General features: G+C 42.1%; 1 protein-coding gene across 1 annotated transcript in view; it reads right to left on the bottom strand.

Annotated features, from left to right (window-relative positions):
- Positions 1 to 20,984, bottom strand: part of IGF2BP3 (insulin like growth factor 2 mRNA binding protein 3) — a 98,279-nt gene that overhangs the window by 34,650 nt on the left and 42,645 nt on the right. The window contains exons 4-5 of the mRNA XM_015853829.2: positions 1,599 to 1,650; positions 1,443 to 1,506 (exon numbers count right to left, since the gene is read on the bottom strand). Of these exons, the coding sequence (XP_015709315.1) occupies positions 1,443 to 1,506; positions 1,599 to 1,650 (116 nt within the window). The remainder of the gene's footprint in view (positions 1 to 1,442; positions 1,507 to 1,598; positions 1,651 to 20,984) is intronic.

The raw sequence follows: 20,984 nt of genomic DNA on the forward strand, positions 1-20,984 counted from the left end.
TTTCATGCAATTTCTCATGCAAAACTGAAGTATTTGTTTCTAATCTCAATCACTTCCTCATAGGCTCAACTTATTGTGACATTTCCTCATTTTCCTCATCGTGACATTCACAAAATTTAACAAATGCAGCCTAAGGGGGAAGAAATTGCACTTTGTTGTTCTCAGCTCCCGAATGTAGTGCACAAATCCAGGAAACCACATTCCAGATGACAGATCAAATTTAGGCATCACGCTTCATTCCATTATATTTTTGGTACTTCCTTATTACAGTTTCAAAAGGTAACTTGTTTCAAAGAGGTAACCAATTTCTAACACTGCACCACTGGACTCATTCAGAGCAAGAAGTTCAGCACCCTTTTTTAATTATTGTGCAGCAGAATTAAAAGCTACAGAAGAACACAGAGAGGAAGATGCTAATTCAGGTTTTAAGGATGTAAGTTCCGTAGTGATTCGAAGAAAAGTGCTTTTTCCTTCAGTTCCAGTATATACTAGAAAAACTGCTGACAACTTTCCCATCACATCTATTTGGAATATACTAACAAGTAACCTAACATTTGGTGAGATTACTTCTGTTATATTCAAGTTGCATGGAACACAGAAATGCTGAAGTGTACAAATTTATTTCCTTTGTAGTTTTGTATTAACGCATACCATCAGCACGTAGTACATCTTCAGTGCTGATTCTGGTTAGCCACAAGGTGGCAGAAATTTCCAAGTTAAAAAAAGAAATTCATTGCAGGCTATTCCCTTAGGTAATGTTTTGTTTAACCTGCTACGGTTAAAAAGGAGGGGTTGAGGGGGTTGGGAGGCAGGGGGGAAAGAATGTTTGAGTCTCCAAATTAGAAATTAAGAAAAGGACTTGAGCTCTGAGCTTCAACGGAAAAGCAAATTTAGACCTATAGAATAATATATAGTATTAATGTTTAAAGGAAAGGACACAAATGTTGGTTAAGAAAACATTTTGGTTTTGAATTTTAAGATCTATTTAAAAATAATCATTGATTACTGAATGCACAAGCAAACAAAATAAGCAAAGGAGCAAATCGGCTATAGAGTGACAGCTTGTGCTGGGACACCAACCGTTCTGAGAGGGTCATAAGCTTGGCAATAGCCACAGTCACAAGCACAGGGAGAGAAGGATCCTCCCATCCCCTGCCTCTGGCTGATTGGTGGGCTTCCTACACAAATAATTTTACCCAGATTTTCAATTTTATCTCACACACACACAATCTGTAGGAAAAGTCGATGACAAAGTAGCAGACACTAAGGTAAAGCACACAAGACTTGGCAAAGGGGAGGACGATAGGCTTTCTTAAAGTGTTATTGAGCAGGTGATCATTTTACTGGTAGATTAATCAAAAGAAAAAATGTACATAAAACCTGAAAGAACATGAACTCCAACATACAAGCCAGCCTACAGCAACAAATACCAAGATACTTACTGTCTAGCCTGGTCCTTATTGCCATATGTTACATTTACAACTGCAGTCTCTGTGTCAGTGTTCACTAGAGAGGAAAACAAAAGGAAAGAAGGTAAATTTAGCCTGCATTCAGTTCTTACTAATAATTTAAAAGCAATTTGAGATTGGTGTGCATACCTTGCTCGCAGTTCTCCACTGTTCCATACTGAGCTAACAAACTGTCCAATACCTATAGGGTGGAGAAAGAAATAAAAGGTTTCAATTTCAAAATCATTAACAAAAAAAATAAGCCTGTAATTCCACCAAAATTTACAGTGATTTTCTCAGAACGTGAGCACTCAAGACAACTGCTCCAATAATTGATAAATCATCAACAGCTTGGGAAGAGTGAGAATGCATTGCTTACATTTGGTCTACATTCAGAAAATCCACACTCAAAACTTGGCCAATATGAACATGAAGAACACAGCTGAAGAAATGTAATATCTGAGTCCCAACCTTCTGAAAATAAACCTTGAAACCACCTGTTAGCAGCGCAGGGCAGAGCAGAGGCAGGAATAATTACTCTTTGGTTTCATTGAGAAGTGTTATTCCCTGTTCTCAAGGAATCAATAGCAAGAGCATGCTCACAGTTACCAAGGATCACAGTTCATTTGTCCATTGGTAGAAAGTCAGGAAGAAAACAAGCGGGGGAAAAAGACACAAGAAGAGGCAAAGTCTGAACAAAGTAGTTTTATCTGGCATAATTCATTTTAGTCCAGTCAATTGGAAAATGAAGGAGCAAGAAACAATTATACCTTTAGGTATAATCAAGGTGGAAAATCAAGGTGTCAGAGCATTCAAATAAAGACATCAAAATACCCACCGTCACAGCCCCTGTAAAACCCAGATGGTATAAGCTTGACTTTACTCCCGCTGAGAAATGCTGCTCCATCAAACAGAAGCTACACCAGCAGCTAACGCAGAACACAAGTATACCACTGTGCTCTGTTGTGTTCTGTACTGAGAATTAAAATGATGCTGCAGAAGCATCCAATTTATAGCGAGAAGTGAAAAAAGTCTTTGTGATCCCTTAAGATCACATTTCCTGCTACTCCTCAGATTCTAGAGTTTGAAACTACTTAAGAACGCGTTTATTCTGAAATTCACTGAATACTTCTGAAATATTTCCGGAGCATCAGAAAAAAAAGAAATGAGAAGTCTGGAGAAAAGCCTTTTGAGACCACTTAAGCATTCACTAAGACAAGAGGGAGCTGGGAGATCTTGCAGCTCAGGGCTACACATCAGCACAAGCCTGGAGAGTCAATGCATGTGACTAGTGAGAAGCTTTCTGCTAGAGATGGCCCAGATGATAACTTTTCCTCGGTTGAAAGCAACAGACGAGCGGGAATGAGTGCTTCAAAACAAGCAAAAGCAAGCCAAGTCCCTGGCTCAGAGACCCACTTTGAGATGTTTACTGGAAACAGGATACTGAAGAGTTCATTAGTCAGAAAAAAACAGTTTTTGTCCCTACAGTATGTCAACACCAGTGCTGTATTACACAGAAGACTGTATTACAAGTGTGAGCTAATGTTGTAGTGATTCATGACAAATTTGGGTTGCATTTGAACTCCACAGCCCACCCTGGCCAAAAGCTGCATTGACTTTAAAAATCACTGAGTTTCATTTTTGTCCTTTGCGACACGGGAGAAGAGAAATGCTGGAATAAAAATTAAACCACTTTTTGCAATTTATTTCCATGCTAAACGTATGCTCTGACTTAAGAACAGCTTTTAATGAAGAAGCAGATTTTAAAGTCAACACCTTCACCAGGAAAAGGAATGTTTTCAAGCTGAAACTACGCAAGATTTCAAAAGGTATTACAGGCACTCCCAGAACTACTGCTTTCAGTACACTACCAAAACCCACTCAATATGCTCTACCTGCATCTACTCCAAAAACCCTATGAAACAAAAGGCTCTTTTGCCACCACTAAGGAATTGCTCAGCATTCAGCATCCCACTCCCCTTCATCTGAAGTTCTCCAGTTATACTGCTCCTTAATCCTCCTCTGAGCTACCTCAGAGAGAAAGAGCAGAGCGTGAATCTCAGAGCATTAATCCAAGTGATTGGAGTTCCCATTTTCATTTCAATGGAGTTGACCCAAAATGAGCAGATTTGTGATAAGCTTCCTGGGACAACTGGAACTTTAACAAAATATACGATCCCTGTTGAGTCAAGTAGAGATGCTCTTAGCAGCACAGTCCACATCACACACTCTTATTTTCATCTTGCTCATATAAGAAGATAGTGTGAGTAACACCATCCAGGCAGTCTGTTAACCAGACTATTTAAAATGTACTAGTAAAAAGTTTCAGAGCAGTGGTTGGGGGAGATGCGAGTGCATGCATCTGTTCTCCAGGGATCAGCAAGCTTTGCTGTGGACACTGTCAGAACCAGCCGATCCAGTTGATAAAAGCCATTGCAACTACTCAAAACCAGACCTCTCCATTGTAACTCACTGGCAAAACACAGAAATCCACTCCTGCATGTTTCTTGCTTCACATCTATTTACTGTAACAGCCAGCTTCTGTTCACATCCCTCATTTTCATATTTCTCCTCATCCAGCCTTTTTCCCTCTCCCCAGCTTTTTTTCCTCTAGTTCAAAGCCTCCTAATTCTGCTGCAAAACAAACATGTTTTGTTTAAGCTGCTCTTCCGTAACACTCTTGGTGTACAGACTTGTTGGACCATCAGAACAAAATTCAAAGCCAAGTTGGTGGTGCAGCAGCAATTCTGATGAGCAGCTGAAAGGAGAAGTTTATTTGTACAAACTTTTCATCTAAGCTAGGGGGAGAAAAAAGTCCTTGCTTCGCTTTTCTTGAGCTCTTGTTCTAGCAGTTGTCTAAATTGGGTCTCCTGCTCTTGTTATAGCACAGATGTCTCCCACACAAAAAAGCCGCAGTCTTATACTGTGGACTTTCATTCATCAGGCTTTAAAAGCCAGTTCTGACTTCATTATAAACAGCATTACCCTACACCAAGCCCCACAGATTGCGGCTGCTCTACAACTGCTGCCTCACAAACAAATGTTACTCTTCAGCAGCGCTGAGAGCAGGAAGCTCACATCGAAATATTGCAGTTCTCATATAGATTTCATGGGTTTAGAAGAGGAGCCTTTGAGTATGCCAGAAGGGTCTGTTTCTGCTCTTTTAGGGTGCACTATTTTCATGCATCCCTTCTTAATGGGACGGTAGGTTTTCTGCTCTGTACCATGAACAGATTAGTTTCAAGGCATTAGGTCCATAAGAACAGTTTTCCATACTGTTTCTCACACACACACACACTCCATAGGAACTTTGCAGTATTACTGCGGAACCTGCTCATGTAAAGCAAATGCATTATAGCACCATTCTAACTTCTACAACTCCGACCATGCTGAGGAGTTATAATTAGATAGCAACTGAAATCGCAGATAGCAGAGGCAGAAATAGAGACAAGAAGAGTAGGGTCATTCAGTAAAAGACCACGTGGATGTTTTTGGCTGCAAATGCTGAGTGTTCCAGGTGATTTAACAAAAAGAGAAAAAAAAGGGGGAGGAAAGAAGTCTGGCAACAATATGAGGAAAGAAGATGCTGGTGATGCAGCTTCTGTTTTCAGCGAGGAGAGTCAAGGTGAAAGAAATGGAAAGCGCTAGGTGAGGCAATCCTGGTATTGCTCCAGATTTCAAGCCGGCTTGAAACACCGATGCCATCTGTACACCTTAACTGTTCCGTGAGTATTTCTGTGTCCACAAAAAATGCAATTTTAAATTACATCAATGCAACACAAGAGTGTGACGTAATCCACACCTGGCCCTGGTGCACTTGCAACATCAGTATATGAAGCAACGCCTCAACAGAGCCACCAGCATTCACCCAGCCCCACAACTTACGGCAACAAGGAATTCAGAGCAGCTTTCTTCTGGCTTATGTACTCTTTTACTGCTGAAACTTGCGTCCCCAGTAGGGGGCCCAAACAGCATGGCTTACAGGGAAAGTTACACGTGAAGCTCCTCATCAATCCCTGAGGAAGCTGTTGTTTCTGAGGGGTACGATTAGACAAGGACACACCACTGGTGAGGGAACCCTGACAGACTGCTGAGCCGGTGCCAGGCTGGCCTGCCTGGTGCTACAAGACAGAGCATCACTGCAGCACCTTCACTTGTTTCTTAGATTTTAATTTTTAAACTAAAGAACCAAGACCACACAGATCTCCTATAGAGGCAGAGCAAGATGGGCATGGAGTATCCAAACCAGCACGCAGTCTGCTGGGGCAAGGCCACTCCTTCAAAACATTACGAAGGCATTTGAATAGGCAAAGCCAGATTGCAGTGGCTCAACACATTGCAACATGTGGTGATGGTGTTTTTCATCTTGTAGGCCCTTCAATACCCAGTTTACTGTCTCGTGAAACCACGACCATAGTCTGGAAGAATCAGAAAAATAAGTCTGGAAGCTGCTGAAGTCATTGTTTGCACACACCAGAAAGGCAGTGCCTGAAAACAATAACTCTGGCTTATTTACCACATCCCATACAAACCCTGGAGTGAATTCTTCTCCTGGGAACTTACAGTTGTAACCAAATGTTCAAAACTATTAATAAGTTTACCCTATAATACAGTTCTGTTTAGGTGGCATTACCAGGGTTTTAAGAACGTAAAACTGAACCACAGGGAACAAACCCAAAATTGTCAGAAGGAACTACTAATTGAGTGACCAGTTTGGACACCAAGGGCTTCATTTTCCACAGAGCTCAGCACTTCTCTGCATTCAAAGTGCAGCTTCAAAGCTGCACAAAGCAGCAAGGAGAACCCTGCACTTCTGCAAGAGGGAGCTGAGGCTCTTGACAGAAGACCAACCACGGGACACACCACAAGTGACTTGCAGCAACTTCTGCCCAGCACCAGGTAACCATGGCATGGTGTAGATTCCAGCTTTCCACGGCAGTCCTAACCAAAGGAGAGTGTTTTCCTGAAAGTCTTCAACTCACCACACACTTTCTTAATCTTATTTCTTCTTTTGACTGCCTGACCAAAGAGCCACCCTCCTACCCCAAGCCAAGGTCCCTCCCCTACAGCACTAGGTCCTACCCCTAAGGAGGAACAGCAGGCCCCTTCTTCCCCTCACTCTGATTACTCAATATCTGAAGCATCTGATTAAAAGAAAAAAAGTGAAGAGATGATGTGGGCTATTTCAACTTCAGCATTTCAAATTAAGCAATAATAATAATAACAATAATAATAAATACAAACAACTGAAAATAGACCTCAGGTAGAGCATTGCAGGCAACCATGACTACAACCCCATGTAACCAATTCCACATATCACGTGTTTATAACTAATTCCAGATAACACGGTTCAGCCACGTAAATTTTTATACACATACATAAAATCAAAAGATGAGAGAGAGAACTAAATGCTTTAAAGCCATACCGGTATTCAACAACATTTTAAAAAACCTGCCTTAAATCTGCTAAGTCAAAAATAAATAAATAAAAAAGAGAAAAAGAAATGACACAATATGGTTAGCATGATTTACAGATGGAACACGATCAGCTTCCAAAGGAAAATTTATGAGGAATCCAACAGATGTAAGCAATGGGATAAAACAATTAACGATGAAGATCAGCATCAGAAACACCCTTTTCCCCCTTCCCACCCTATTTTCACATCCCAACTCGTTATCGAATTCTCTTGGTGTGTTTTTTCAAGGGAGCTCTGAAAACAGAAGAAATTACAAAATGAATTTTTGGGCCGTAACACTGGAGGTGGAAATTAGGCCAGGTACTCGATTTGGCAGCCTGAGCATTCGTGTGTGCTTTTGTGTTCCCATATCACACCCTGAGCTGGAAAGTCGCCTGATCGTGTGATAGGGAGGAAAGATTAGTGCGTGTTACACTAAGGAGTTAGGGGGATGCCAAAGAAATAAAAGTAAAAAGGAGGATCGTATTATCAATGCTGACAAATGGCATTAAATAGTGTCCAAGGTTAAAAAGAGTGCATGAGAAATGGTTAGAGAAAGGTAAAAACTTATTAGATGCATGGGTGGCCTCCTTCGTAAAGAGATTAAAGGGAGCAAAATAATTCAGTTTGGAAAGGAATGAGAGGGAATGTGATACAGGTATTATGAAATAACGAATCATGTAGAGATGGCCAAATTGGCAGCTTCTATTCACCCTTCATCTAAATTAAATGAAAACAAGTTTGAAAACAGTGAAAACTATTTAAGCAACGTTATCTGAATGCAATTGAGCACCACACAATATCTGCCACAATATTAATCCCCCCTTCTCCTTCTATTGAAACCGCAGGAGCAGGGACAGATAACATCAGAGTTTATAAAACCACACAAGCACTAACCCCCAGCAGGCTGTGTTCCTGAGAGGTCAGGATGCACACAGAGGGCTCCCTGCAAGCAGCTGGGCATTGGGGTGCTACAAGAAGTAGCACAGCTGAGGCTGATCCTCTGGCTCTTACACCAGCTCAAGCAAAAACACACCTCTGCCTCTACAAGCTCATTCAGAGTTTGCCAAAGATGGAGTGGTTGTGGGGGGAACGACAAACAACTCTAACTATGAAAACATTACTATCCATTGAGTATCTGTTGCCCAACTTAGATGATATGATAGACTGCACAAAAGCACAGGAGACAGCAAATTTTGAAAGAATGTTTGGAAAACAGACTGGGATAAAGGCGAGTTTTCTGCTTTTTTCACAGTGCTGCTTGAATGCAACCAGTGCTCCTTTGACGGGTCCTACACCATGCCTTAAAGGCTCCCAGCACGGGGCTGTCACGGTGCCTGCTGTGCAGCCCTTCCATGGGGCAGGCTTTAGCATCCTGCTCTCTCATAAAAAGCCCGTGAGAAAATGGTTCAATTCTTCCTTCCCCCTTCCCAAACCTTTCACTCCCCTCAATTTTGTTGACTCAGTACCATAATGGGAAATGTGGTCTTTTTCCAATTAAAAAGTATTAGGGACAACTGCATCTCCTACACACTTCACTCTTTTCTGCTGTGTGAACAAGATGAAAAGGGCATTTTTGGAAGCTATTTTCCAGTAGTTATTAAAAGTTCTTGATGCCATTTCCTTATCACTCTGCAGGGCTGCTGTTAGTCTGATATGCTCAGATTCAACATAATCATTTAAAACAAAAATTAAACCTGCTTCTACAAAGTGGGAAACCTGCAACTATGAAAGAAACCTGTCAGATTAAGGAACAGCGACACAAGGATCATTTCACAGGGGCTGTGTGTATGAAAAGTGCTTCTCCTGCTACTCTCCTGCTACAGCTGTGTTGGTGCCTTTTAGAAACACAGCCAGGTTTGACACTAGGGGAAACATGTACCATATCCCAGCTGTAAGTGTTTCCTCTGGGATCTGCTTGTAACTATCTGAAAATGATAGAGCAAATCAAAGGAAAATCCTGTAAAGTGGATTTAGGTCTCAGATTAACACAGATAAAAATAAAGTATATTAGAACTCAGATGGTGCTCACATTCAAGACATTCCTTCTACTATGCACAAGATTCAGGATGAAAAGCTTCCAGGAAACATCCTCAACAACAACGATATGAACATCTCAGTTTTCCTTATAACATGGGGGAAAAAAAGCCCTATAAGATTGTCTGGAGCATTTTACTAGAGTTACAACTAGCACTGCTGTGGTCCAGATAGACATTTACCAAAAGATTTGGCCTCTGAGCAACTGGTATCCGAAATGTAAGGGACCACTACAGAGAAGTTATTTTCATTTTACATATATGGATTGCTGGATATTTTCACACAAAACTCCATCATCTGGCTGACAGTGCATGAAAGTTTCTATAACAAACCTCACCTACATTGTTACTATCCTGGCACAGAGAACACCCATACCTTAATGCAGATTATCAGTCGCATAAGGTGCAGCTCAGTGGCTTCAGTAGTTCCAGGTTTCAAGGACTGGAATTACTTTGAGACACAGTCAGGTCAAAATATAACTTACTATAAACCTCAGGACAGTAGTAAAGTAGAGATGAGAGCTTTGCAAACAACAGCTATTAAGCACTATGAAAGCCTCCCAGCTGAGGAAACATGAACCTCAGAGCAAGTGAGGATCATGAGGCTTTTGAGTGTAAAAAATTTCTATGGTGAAAAACCAAACCACTGTCTAACAGATACACCGATTCAGACAGATACGTGCAGACAGTCATAAAAACAGACGCATATATTTAAAATTTTTAAAAAGCTAATTACTAAAAAAAAAAGTTATTCAGAAAACCACCACAAGTTAAAGGGACATTACCATGAAATTATGTAAACACACATTGGGCAAAATCCATGAGATTCAAGTCTGGCTTAAAGGACCCCAGCATTGTGGTCTATGCTGATACCACCTGACCTATACATCTCCAAACAAAACAATTCCGTTTGAATACTGATGCTAGCTAACAGCTGGCAGCCTATCAATTACTTTTAATTGTCAGTTGTGAATGAGCAATCAACTGACAAGCCAGATGCCTGGAACAACCCAAGGAGAAAAGCTAGTTGCCCACAACTTGTGTTACCGCGCTTTGGAAGGAATCTGTATCCACCTCCTTGCATTCAGAGCCTACTATAAAAAATCGGAAGCTTTCCATTTGTGGCTCCACAAGGTATATTCAGTTAACAAATACCTCCCTAATTTTACTGGGCAGCCTCACTGTTAACTGGGAGAGGAGAAATAAGACCAAGGCAATCATAAAGGAGGCAAGCTTACACTGTTTTGCTTTCTCTGCAAGTAATTATTAGTTGATGGTTGCGTGACCTGAGAATTGAAGTTCCTGGAAGTCATGGAGGAAAGAACAACAACAAACCAATATGTTATGTTGTGAGGTGCTTCAGTTTGTTTGTTCCCTAATTCAAAGGGGGACTGTTTACCTGCAAAATATTTAGATCCCTGCAGTTCCTCAGGCACATGTAGGAAGAAAGAGCACAAAACATCAAACACACCACGGCAGAGACCTGCTGTTATGGCTCCAGTGTCCCCACAGCAAAATTTACACACAGGACTGCCTTACATCTTGTAGTCAAGTTTTAAATGGATCCAAATAATCAGCTCTATCCCACACATCATGTTTTAGCAGCTAAAAGAGCCATTAGAACTGTCCTTTAAAAAAAAAAAAAAAAGCCACTCTGGTACAAACATGTAAGTAGTGTGGTAGAACTAGGTGCCCGACAAACATGCTTTGCTTTAAATAAGTCTTCTTTCCAGAAAGCTGGGCACTCATTCTCAGTGCGACTTCCCTTGTGCTCCAACACAGGCACTGCAAGCATTCAGCTAAAGAGCCCAGTCTTGTTTCACTGCTGCACCACCATGGGTAGCTCTGCAAGCCATCCTCTGCTCAAAGTGCTCCAACTCCCTACAGCAACATTCCCTTGAATGAGAAACAAAAACATCCACAGTAACAAACGAAAAGTAAAGGTGAGTAATAATAAAAGGCACCAAGAAGTTGGATGCCATTTACCAGTTTTACATTCACTATGGAACAAATTATCCCCTCTTGTCAAAAGAGATTTTCTCTTTAAAAACAAACAAAAAACAATTTAAAGTTTTTACGTATAAGGTTTAAAATAAGGGAAGTGGGAGTGTAAATCCTCAGTTTATGCCTGTATGAATATACACTTCATTCTGATTTTTCTCTGATTCACATTGAAATCCTCAGCCCAGCAGAAGGGAAAAAGCATACTTCAGTGCAATAAGAAGATAGAGAAGGCGGTGTAAGAACTAAGAAATCTTGGTCATTCACCCACTGAATATTTAGGGAGCTGCAGCTCTTCAATTCAGCTCCTGTTCCAGTTCAGTTGCTCCCATCCAGTGCTGGCTGCAGCTGTAGGTTGGCAGAAGTGAGAATAAGCCACCCCAAGCACTGAAGAAAGCCCAGCCCAGCTGGGAAGTGACAGCATCACAGCCACTGTCTGGACTCCTGGGGCTGGGGTTGCACAGGAAAAACTTCACTGAGAACTGGATCTTTGCTGAGTAGGAAGGGATAACGGTGGAGAGACTGCATGCTGTTGAAGTAAGTACTTCCAAAATGAGAAAGACAACGCACAAAAAAGCCCTCCAACAACACTGGAGCTACACCACAACCTGTCCGGAATAGATATGGAAATGGGATCCCACCTCAGCAGCTGGTCAGTGTATGTGCAAGAGTAGCTTCTAGGGTAAGCAAGGTAGGTTGGATGCAATGGAAGAAAGCAGGAACAGAGATCAACATGCATTCTCTCCTAATCTCATATTGCAACAACCTTCCTACACTCCAGTCCTCAGTTTCAGGGCAACAGAAATAGCTCAGCACACAGAAGCAACCACACACTAAAGCTTCAGTACTGAAAAGCACAAGACAAGGCACTGGTGACAAGGTTTTCATCATCCAGATGAAAACATCCAAAAGGAGCAACAAGGAAAAATGGAAGTGTGACAGTCGGGACCCTCTCACAAAGCATAGCAGAGCTGCACTCTGCAGAGATGCTCCAAGATGCTCTTCAGACGAGAGCTGACTGAATAAAGATGGGCCTGCTGAAAATGTTGTACTATGAAGACAGGTTCTTAAATTATGAATAACGGACACAACATACAAACAGTACAGCATCCCAGAGGAGATGCAAAATGCTTTAAATGCAAAGAAAACAAACAAGAAAATCCTACCCACCCTCTTCCCCCATGAAGCTAGCAGCAAATTTCACAACAAGAATCCAGAATTTGTCAGTAGCTCTAAATAAAACATGCATGCTGAACAGGAGTGTTTGTGCCAGCCCAGCTGATGGAAGCACCAGAAACAGCCCACTTAGCAGACTTTCTCCTCATTACTGTGTTAGAACGGTAACCGAGCACACCCTTCTTCCAGATGCTTTTTTATGTGACAAAGAGCCCCACTGCTTCTCAGACACTTTAGGAGCACTTTTAAAGGCTGCTGACAGAAAATGGATTTAAGAGATTCTGACTAAGAGGCCATCACATTGTCCCCTCCAGGACATGGCACCTCACGTGTTGCTACCTCTGCCTGGCAGTCCCAGAAGCCAGGTCAGAAACCTGAACGCCTTTTGCTATGGTTCAAGATAGACATGCTCCGTGCTGCCCCAAAAATACACACGTTTGGCCAGTCTTCCACATACCAGTGGTGAAATGATTTTGCCCTCTGCCTACCCATGAGGACACAGCTTTCAAGGTAGCATAAATAGCAAGCTCAGCTACGGCAGAGGAACATCTTATGGGATGGGATAACACAGTACTGCGTAGAAAGCAATACCCCGGTGAGGTTTGGCAGCAGGTCAGTGGAACTCACATGAGCTTCTATTCAGACACACAGCTTAATAAATTTGTTTTGGTAAGATTCAGCCTTCTAAAAACCTCTCTATGAGAAGCGATCTTTCCCATCTCCTTATTGCTTGAGCACACACCGCGCAGCCATACTGTGTCAGCTTCCAATAAGACCAGCCCAGAGCGGGAGGAATGCCTCCCTTTCCAGCTTTCCTCTTTAATTTTAGCATGTGCACAGCCCTGCTGCCAGGGCAGCCTGTGCCAGGCCAATATTTGATTTGTAAACAGACACTGCAACAAGCTCATCTCTGCTGCAGGCTCCAAGCAATCTGCTCTTGCTCCCAGCCAGCACGTGGGAAGACTACTGTACATAGCGTTATGTGAAACGGTGAGCTTTCGCAAGGAAGAGGCTGATAGTGAGATAGGCATACTTCTCACGTGTGTTCTTTATTTCCACCCCACCCCCCCTCTGTGACTATATTAGCTTTTCCTAGAAGTGGAGAAAAAATTCATTGCCGTGCTGCAGCCCAGGCTGGGCAAGGTTCAGGAACAAAACCCAGTTAAGACAGACACGCTTTGCCTGCACACACTACAACATGTGCAGGGTGTGTCTTTTTTATACTAAATAAAGGTAATGATGCTTTCCAGTTTGATAAAAGAAATTCCCCCGAGGTTAACGCTTCAAAAATACGAACAGACTGTGACAAAGAGACCTATGGGTTTTGTTCTGCGTCTCCCACCAACACAGCACAGGGCTTCTTTTAACCAGAATTAGCAGTGACCATTCTAACTTCTGAAGTTCACACCAGGCGTTATCATCACTAAACGTCAGAGTTTGGCCCCCGTTTTTCTTTTTTCTTCTCTTTCTTTTCTTTTGGCAGCCAATTAGATATGCCATTTTGATATCAAATTTCAGTACATAGAGATCTTCTCAGGAAGATCTTTCTGAGATCATTTCTGGGCACTCAGAGACCAACGCTTCTTTCAACTTGTTTTACATTTACCCCTTTTTGGAAGAACTGGGGGGAGAACCAAGTAAACGTCCATCTATTTCCGTATGGGAAGACCAGCTTGTAGTTACTGATGCACCAGACTGCTTCAGCTCTGGCAATCACGCCCTAAACTCACCTCAGTGCTAGTTGTAGTGCTTTCTTCCCCTCCTCTCTTCATTTTCCTTTCTGCTGGTCTTGCCTAAAACTACTAAGGATAAACCTTTTCTTAATACATTCACAAGAACAAGAGGTAACGCTTGCAAAGGTCCAGCCTGGAATAAACAGTAACAGGCACTTAAAAGGTAGCAATGGGCTTTCCATTTTAAAAAAGGTATGACTTATTTATTGGTAAAAAAAGAAAGCAAGGCTCAGCTCAGAAAGTCAGCCTTTGACAACTGGCTAGAGAAGAAAGTTGCTGCTCACATGCTGTTGACAAAGAACTTGGGTCTTTGAACAATGGTGCTTTTACAATATCATGATCCTCTCTGTTTTAGCAGCATCAAAACTACCATTAAAAGCCTCAGTGCCCATGGTATTTTTATGCCTTCAGACAAGAAGTCAGGAAACAATAATTCAAGAGGATTTTGTCCAAATTCTGGAAAAAGGAAGCCTGATTTATCTGCACTTTGACTACAGCTGTAACAGTATGTTACACAAACAGCCGGTCCTTAATTTAAGATAGAAAGCCAAATGTGTACTACCACTTCCTTTCATCTGCTTCTTGTTAATGTACAGGTACCAATATCTCCAGCCGGATTTCCATCACTAAAACTAAGAGAAACAAAGCGAGCTTTTAACCAGAACAATATGTAGATAGCAGCGTGCTCACCTCAATCCGCACCATGTGAGAATGGAAAACAGGAATACTTCACCAGTGCAAATATAGTTGTTGTATTAACCATATTAGTATGTTCTCCTGGAAACCACTCACAAACATTCAGGCTGGTCCTGGCAGTTGACAGACATAAATCTTAGCAAGTTCGGGCTCAGGATGATTTTAGAAAACTGTTCACAAAGATGGCCCTGCCTCCCATTCTCTGCACTCTCCTGGACAGGTCTGCATCATGGAAGCTACAGATGTGGGTTCCAACTGCTAATGCTTGAATACATGCAGCTGACTGCTATTTTATGTTATTTTTAAATCAAGAGCTTAGCTACCCTTACTTGGTAAATATTTCTGAGTATATATGCATATATATTCACACACAACACATACATATTCATTCAAGTTCCACCCACCTGCAGGACAGCAAGAATAGAGCATGGAAAAGCAATCTGGTATGAGAAGATGCATCTCGAGTAAAAACATTTGTTGTGGGATGCATGTGGAGCACACATCGTAAAGAATTAGTGTTAGAGTAAGATGAATAACTCATCTTACTTATATGATTGGCTCATTTAAAAGGTGACATCTCAAAGTCTGGTAGCACATACGGAATATTGTTTACTCAATTCAGCCTCTCATCATACACTTAAGCTACTTGATAAATACAGCTCAAGCTGGTCTTTAAAATGGCAGCGACGCAGAGTTAAAACACTCCTCAGCCAAAGTGGAAAAAACATGACCAGAACTTATACCAGCAAGTCAGCCAGGAGAAGTCTTACAACACAGCAGCTCCAAAGGTACAGCTTTAAAGCTAAGATTTCTTCATCCCCTCATTCTCTATGCCGTGACTAAATACTAGACAGAAGCACCAAAAGCAGTTCATTCACAAACAGCAGTGTAGTTATCGTATGTACCAGCGGGCTTCATGCCCACTTAATTGTGCCTCCTACAGAGACAGAAATCCAGTACTTAGGCACCATACACAGGTGTTCCCTTAGCCTAAAACTGAAATATTTGCAGTGGGTTTTTTTTTCCCTACTACTTTGAAAAGGAACATATCAACCAGGACAGGCTCCAACTCGTGCACAAATAGCAATGAATTAAAACAAGTGATTTAATGGCCTATGTCCACGCTTGCAAGATGAGGCCCAGAATAGAGTCCCTTAACAGCCTCAGCAGCCCAGCTCCAGAGGCAGGGTTGATCTGATGAACCAGAACCTTGACTGAAATTGGATTTGACTTTAGTGTTTGCACCCCAAATTCTAGAGACAAGTATGACCACCAACAATGCCATACAGAACCTCAACATGTCCCTTAATCTAGCTGGAAATACCATCACCTGTACCTCAGTAATTTAAAGAAAAGCATACACATCTCTACCTCTGTAGATATTGTGACTACAAATAAATTGTAAACAGACTCACTATCAGAAATACCCTTACCTTATTGCTGCAAATTTAACTATCGAAGCCCTCTACAATTTCACTTTACAACAGATATTACAGGCACTTGACTGATATCAAGCAGTCCTCATGCTTTGTGTGACACAATTGCACTTAAGGAGCAAGCCCAGAGCTGCAGAGCTCAGGATAAAAATACTAAGGTGGTAGAACCAGCTGAAATGAGAACGTTTGTCTCAAAGGAAGTAGCAGTATGGAGAGAAGAAAATGACCCAGAGCCATTTCCCTCAGCACTGAGAAATCTCATCTGCTAGAACTCTCATCTCCACAAATATCATTTGAGGTATCAGTAACTGGTTCAGCATAAGCCTATACCCATCAAATTCATGAATAAATTTCACCTTAAAATCACCAAGATACTTCAGAAAGCGGATGCTTAAACTAGCTCTGCACTCCATCATTGTCTATTGCTTTTGAAACAATACTAAAGCCCTTGTAAGCTCCTTAGTTTCATTCCCAGTTTGAGCCAAGTATAAAGTGCAAGTTACGCTGCATTAAAAGATAAACTGGAACGTAAAGCAAATACAATTTGTTAAAATAAATCTGTGTGCAAGCACATACACAACATGTTATCATCCATCTATTACACAGTTCACATACTGGGGGAGCAGGCTTACATGAATACAGACAGCTGTGTAAACACACTTGAAGTTTAAATACAAAACATGCAAGGAAAGAAAGTAACGCTGAAAAAGTAATACATTTTTCTTTCTTTAGCTTCGCAAACATTTTTCTAATGCATTTGTAAATAGATTTGTAAAGAGTCTTGGAAGCAGCATCGAGTAGGTATGCAATAGTTTGAGGAAAGTGAAAAAGCTCTAGTCCTGGGGAAAGCTACGTGGAGCTTATGGCGGCTGTAAGTTGTAAATGATTATGAAAGTTTGGGTTTGTTTCATTTTGGGGTTGGGGTTTTGAAGGATATTTCTCCATTGATTTTTGAAATCTGTTAATACAGCAATGGGAAATTACTTTAAAAAGTCTTCATTCTGGTAACATCATAGAACAGCAAGTGATAGCAGGAGAGCACTGTCACCGCTTGTGATAGGGCCAAACGCAACAGAAGACAACCTGTTTGTAACAGAGATGCACTGAGATAAACTAACAGAGACTACAGCTGTAAGAATGATTACAAACTACTTCACTACAAGATCAAAAAAGCAATGAATTTTCTAACTTGGATGTCAGAAGTTAAATTCCTTAACCCAGAACAAGTCAGCAGCAAAGCTTAGTGACTCGCCCCTTCAAGCAGAAAGGCCAAGTATCCCAGTTTTAAAGAGAGGTCTGATCTAATTGAAATAGCTACAGAAAACCAGAGCCCCTAGGTATATTAGATTCATTTCTACAACACAACAAGACTTGCATCTGTGTAGCATTTAAATTACACAGGCAACCACATGAACACTTCTTGCACACAGCCAGAGTCCAATAACAAGCACACAGCTAATCTGGTAACAGAGCTGACCACGTGAGGGCATGGCAGTCTGTATGACGACTGCCATGCACATTTCTGTTGTAGTGTGTCATGTTCCTCCCTCGTTAAAAGCACCAGCACAAAGCCATGTGTGTGGAGTACACGCCTGTTTACAACAAGAACTTCCCCAGAAAAGCTCAGCAGACCATAAAGCCAGCAACTTTATGTTGCTGTGGCCGTGGGCAGTGGCCATGAGCAGTGCCACAAAGAGCCCTGCTGCACCCTGCATCAACTTCACCATGTCCCACACAGGCTGTCCCAGCAGAGATGGTCGGTGTGAGCATAACAGTGAGGTACTCCTGAGTCCTATCTTTCCTCTTTGCTTTGTCCCAGCCAAGTGCCACTCATGCACCTACTGCAAAATGCCCGAAGGGGACATTTACAGTAGAGTTTTCAGAGTTCGTGATGATTTCGAAATGCACAGCTTAATTTGGGCAGATTTGCATCCTCGTGTCTGCCTTTTAACGCTGTGTAATTTGCACTTTATGTTGGTTCAAGCTGGGAAGAAAACTAAGTACAGCTTGCAGCCCTTGTACTTGTAAAGCAATAGAGAATGCCATCAGCCCTCCTCAGCCTGCAAAACTTGGCCTTCCCAGAAACAACTGAAAGTCCTGTAGCCACATCACCTACAAAAGAGAAGCCTGAAGAAAGCTGGTCTTTGGATGAACCTGAGGTGGCAGGGAGAGGCTTCCAAGGGCTGGGACAAGCAGTGGTAGATGCAGAGGGCAGCTCCTTGCATGCATTGGCCAAGCGCACTTCTCAAAGGGCCCTCAGCCTCCTACATCCAGCTCCCTGTATCCTGCTTCCCTGTCTGGAGCACAACAAGCCTAGTTCAGGCGCAAATGGGAGCTTTGTACTGAAATAAATCCTGGGTTGTGCTCCAAGGGATCCCTCCCTGCAGGATCAGGCAAAATGCCATTTGGCAACACTGCAAACTGCCTGGGTCAGAACTGCAAGTTTTGAGGAATGCATCCGAGAGACATATAGAAACCTTCACACGATATACACATCGTCACACAGTGGGAAATGTTTTCATTGGCTTCAATAGCTTGGCTTTCTTTTCTTTTTCTTTTTTTTTTTTTTTAAAAAAAGGGGGACGATAAAAGCACAGTCAAAAATAGACAGCTTTAGCTAATACTGCTGATTATTTCTCCAACCACATCACAACATCTGAGTACTTTCAGTAACAGTGACAATAACCAGCGAGAAGGTAACAACAAATGTGACTTCACGAGCTGATCAGCGGTGTTAATAATCCTCACAAAAGCACCAGCATCACACAGATGTGTTAAAATGACTGAACATTCCACCCTCCCACCCCCCAAACCCCCCCCAAGGAGATTATAAAAAGTTACTGAGCATTATGAACAGATATGCCACGTACTGAACTTTGGTCACGTAGAGAAGAGATAAATTGGGAGCACTATGTACTGGACTCATATACAGAAAACAAAGTGACATCCAAGTACTTTAGAATCTCTACTTGCTTTCAGGAAAAAAACGTGACCATTCATATGATTGCTTAAGTAGGAGAGCATCTTTTTAGACAAATAGGAAGCCTGAGAGCTTGTAGTGATTTCAAGCAGTCCTATTTTTAGAAGTGTGTGTCAAGGGCACATGCCTAGAAAGTGCTTTCACTGCTTCAGCAGTTTGCAGGAAAAACAAGGTAGACAAGCACATGCGTATTTACAGACAGATGAGCCCAAGTCTCATGTGTGAGCAATCACATGGGGTCGTCTCAGTTCTGCCAGGTGACTCATGGAGCAGCCTCCGCTCTCTTGCCACAGTGCCAGCCCAGCGCCACACAGTGATGTGGGTGGCATGGGCAGGGGGCAGATGGCAGCGAGCAGTCCCAGGGCACCAGAACAGTCAAAGCATGTAGGTTAAGCTACATTCCTTCTAATGAAAACTAGATTATATGGGTAGGCAATAAAGGGTCTGCGAGCAAAAAGAGATAAAATAGCAAAACACCGTCAGAAACCTGGTATGCCCAGTTTCCTACTTCATGCTCCACCTACAACGATTAGTTAAATAGTTCAGTACGTCTAGCATCAGCTGCAAAAAAAAAACAAACACCCTTTCATCTGTGGATATAAGTCTGCACAGAGTCATCTAAAGGAGGCAAGAAGCCTGACCATCTCAGTCATTGTACCTAATACTGTTTTCAAGTACTGAGTTCAGTTTTGGGCCACTCACACTACAAAAAAGACACAGAGGCCTAAGAGCACATCCAGAGAACGGCAATGAAGCTGTGAAGGATCTGGGGCACAAGCCCTATGGGGAGCAGCTGATTGTTTAGTGCGGAGAAGAGTTGCTTCAGGGGAGACCTTAATGCTCTCTAGAACTGCCTGAAAGGTCGTGGTGAGGTGGGGGTCAGCTTCTTTTCCCAGGTAACAGTGGTAGGACAGCAGGTAATGGCTTCAAATTGCACAAGGGGAAGTTCAAGTTGAAAGAGTGGCAACCCCAGAGAGGTGGTGGTGTCACTGCCCTGGAAGCAGTCAAGAAATGTGGAGATACAGCACTGAAAGACATGGTGGGGATGCGTTGGGATTGGAACAGATAAACTGAGAGGTCTAACTTCTGCGTTTCTATGACTTAATGCCTCCCAAGTCAGACCACAGTTTATACTACAACATCACTCATTATCCAATGAATCTTATTTGTTAACACAGTTACCAAAGAACATTTACTTAATATTTATATGCTCAACCTTCTACATTCAAGAAATACCTGCACACCTGCAACTACCACCCACCACTGTTCCAGGAAAGGTCACTGTAATTTTTCCAAGTCTCCCTTACGAGAACTATCAATCGAATGGTTTAAAGTAAATTCCTTAATGTGTAGCACTAATAGACTTAGATTATCCTTAAATACACTTAAGCTAATGAACAGCATAGTGAGCAAAGCAACAGAGACTAAATGATCCCAACGCATCCCAGGTTGGAAGGATCTTCAACAGTCACCTGGCTTCAGTCACTCATGAAGAAGGCTAAAAGGCTGCTCCATTGAGGTTACCTTGCCGCCTGTCCAGTGCTGTCTTGAAGATGAACAGGACTGCTGTGAAAGCACAGAAAACAGGATATCCCTTCTGCCTCAGTTCTGCTGGTACAGTGGTGCCAGAAGAACTGAGCTTAGGCCATTAGTGAGCAGTTTAACAAATGCTTTTGCCAGAGGCAAGGTCTGATAGCCAAAGGCTCATCAGTCAAATAAGAAATTTGGCAAGAAGGTGTGTTGTGTGTAAATGGAACAGAAGACTGTAAAGCACTGAGCCTGAAGCACGGCAATAAATAGAGGTAAATACAAATTAAGAATTTAATAGGACAAAGGCACAAACTAAAAAAAAAAAACTGAAGGTACCAAACAACTGTATCCAAAAGCTGTCTGCTATTTCAAGTTACTTTAGTGCCTGGTGCACCAAGAAACCTTTTCACACCTCACAGCACATTTACAAGGAACACAACAGCAAGTAAGCATTAACAGCCCATACTATTTTTCTCCTGAAACCGGAGACCAA

This window comes from Coturnix japonica, chromosome 2 (genome assembly GCF_001577835.2).
Source record: "Coturnix japonica isolate 7356 chromosome 2, Coturnix japonica 2.1, whole genome shotgun sequence".
Classification (NCBI taxonomy): Eukaryota; Metazoa; Chordata; class Aves; order Galliformes; family Phasianidae; genus Coturnix; species Coturnix japonica.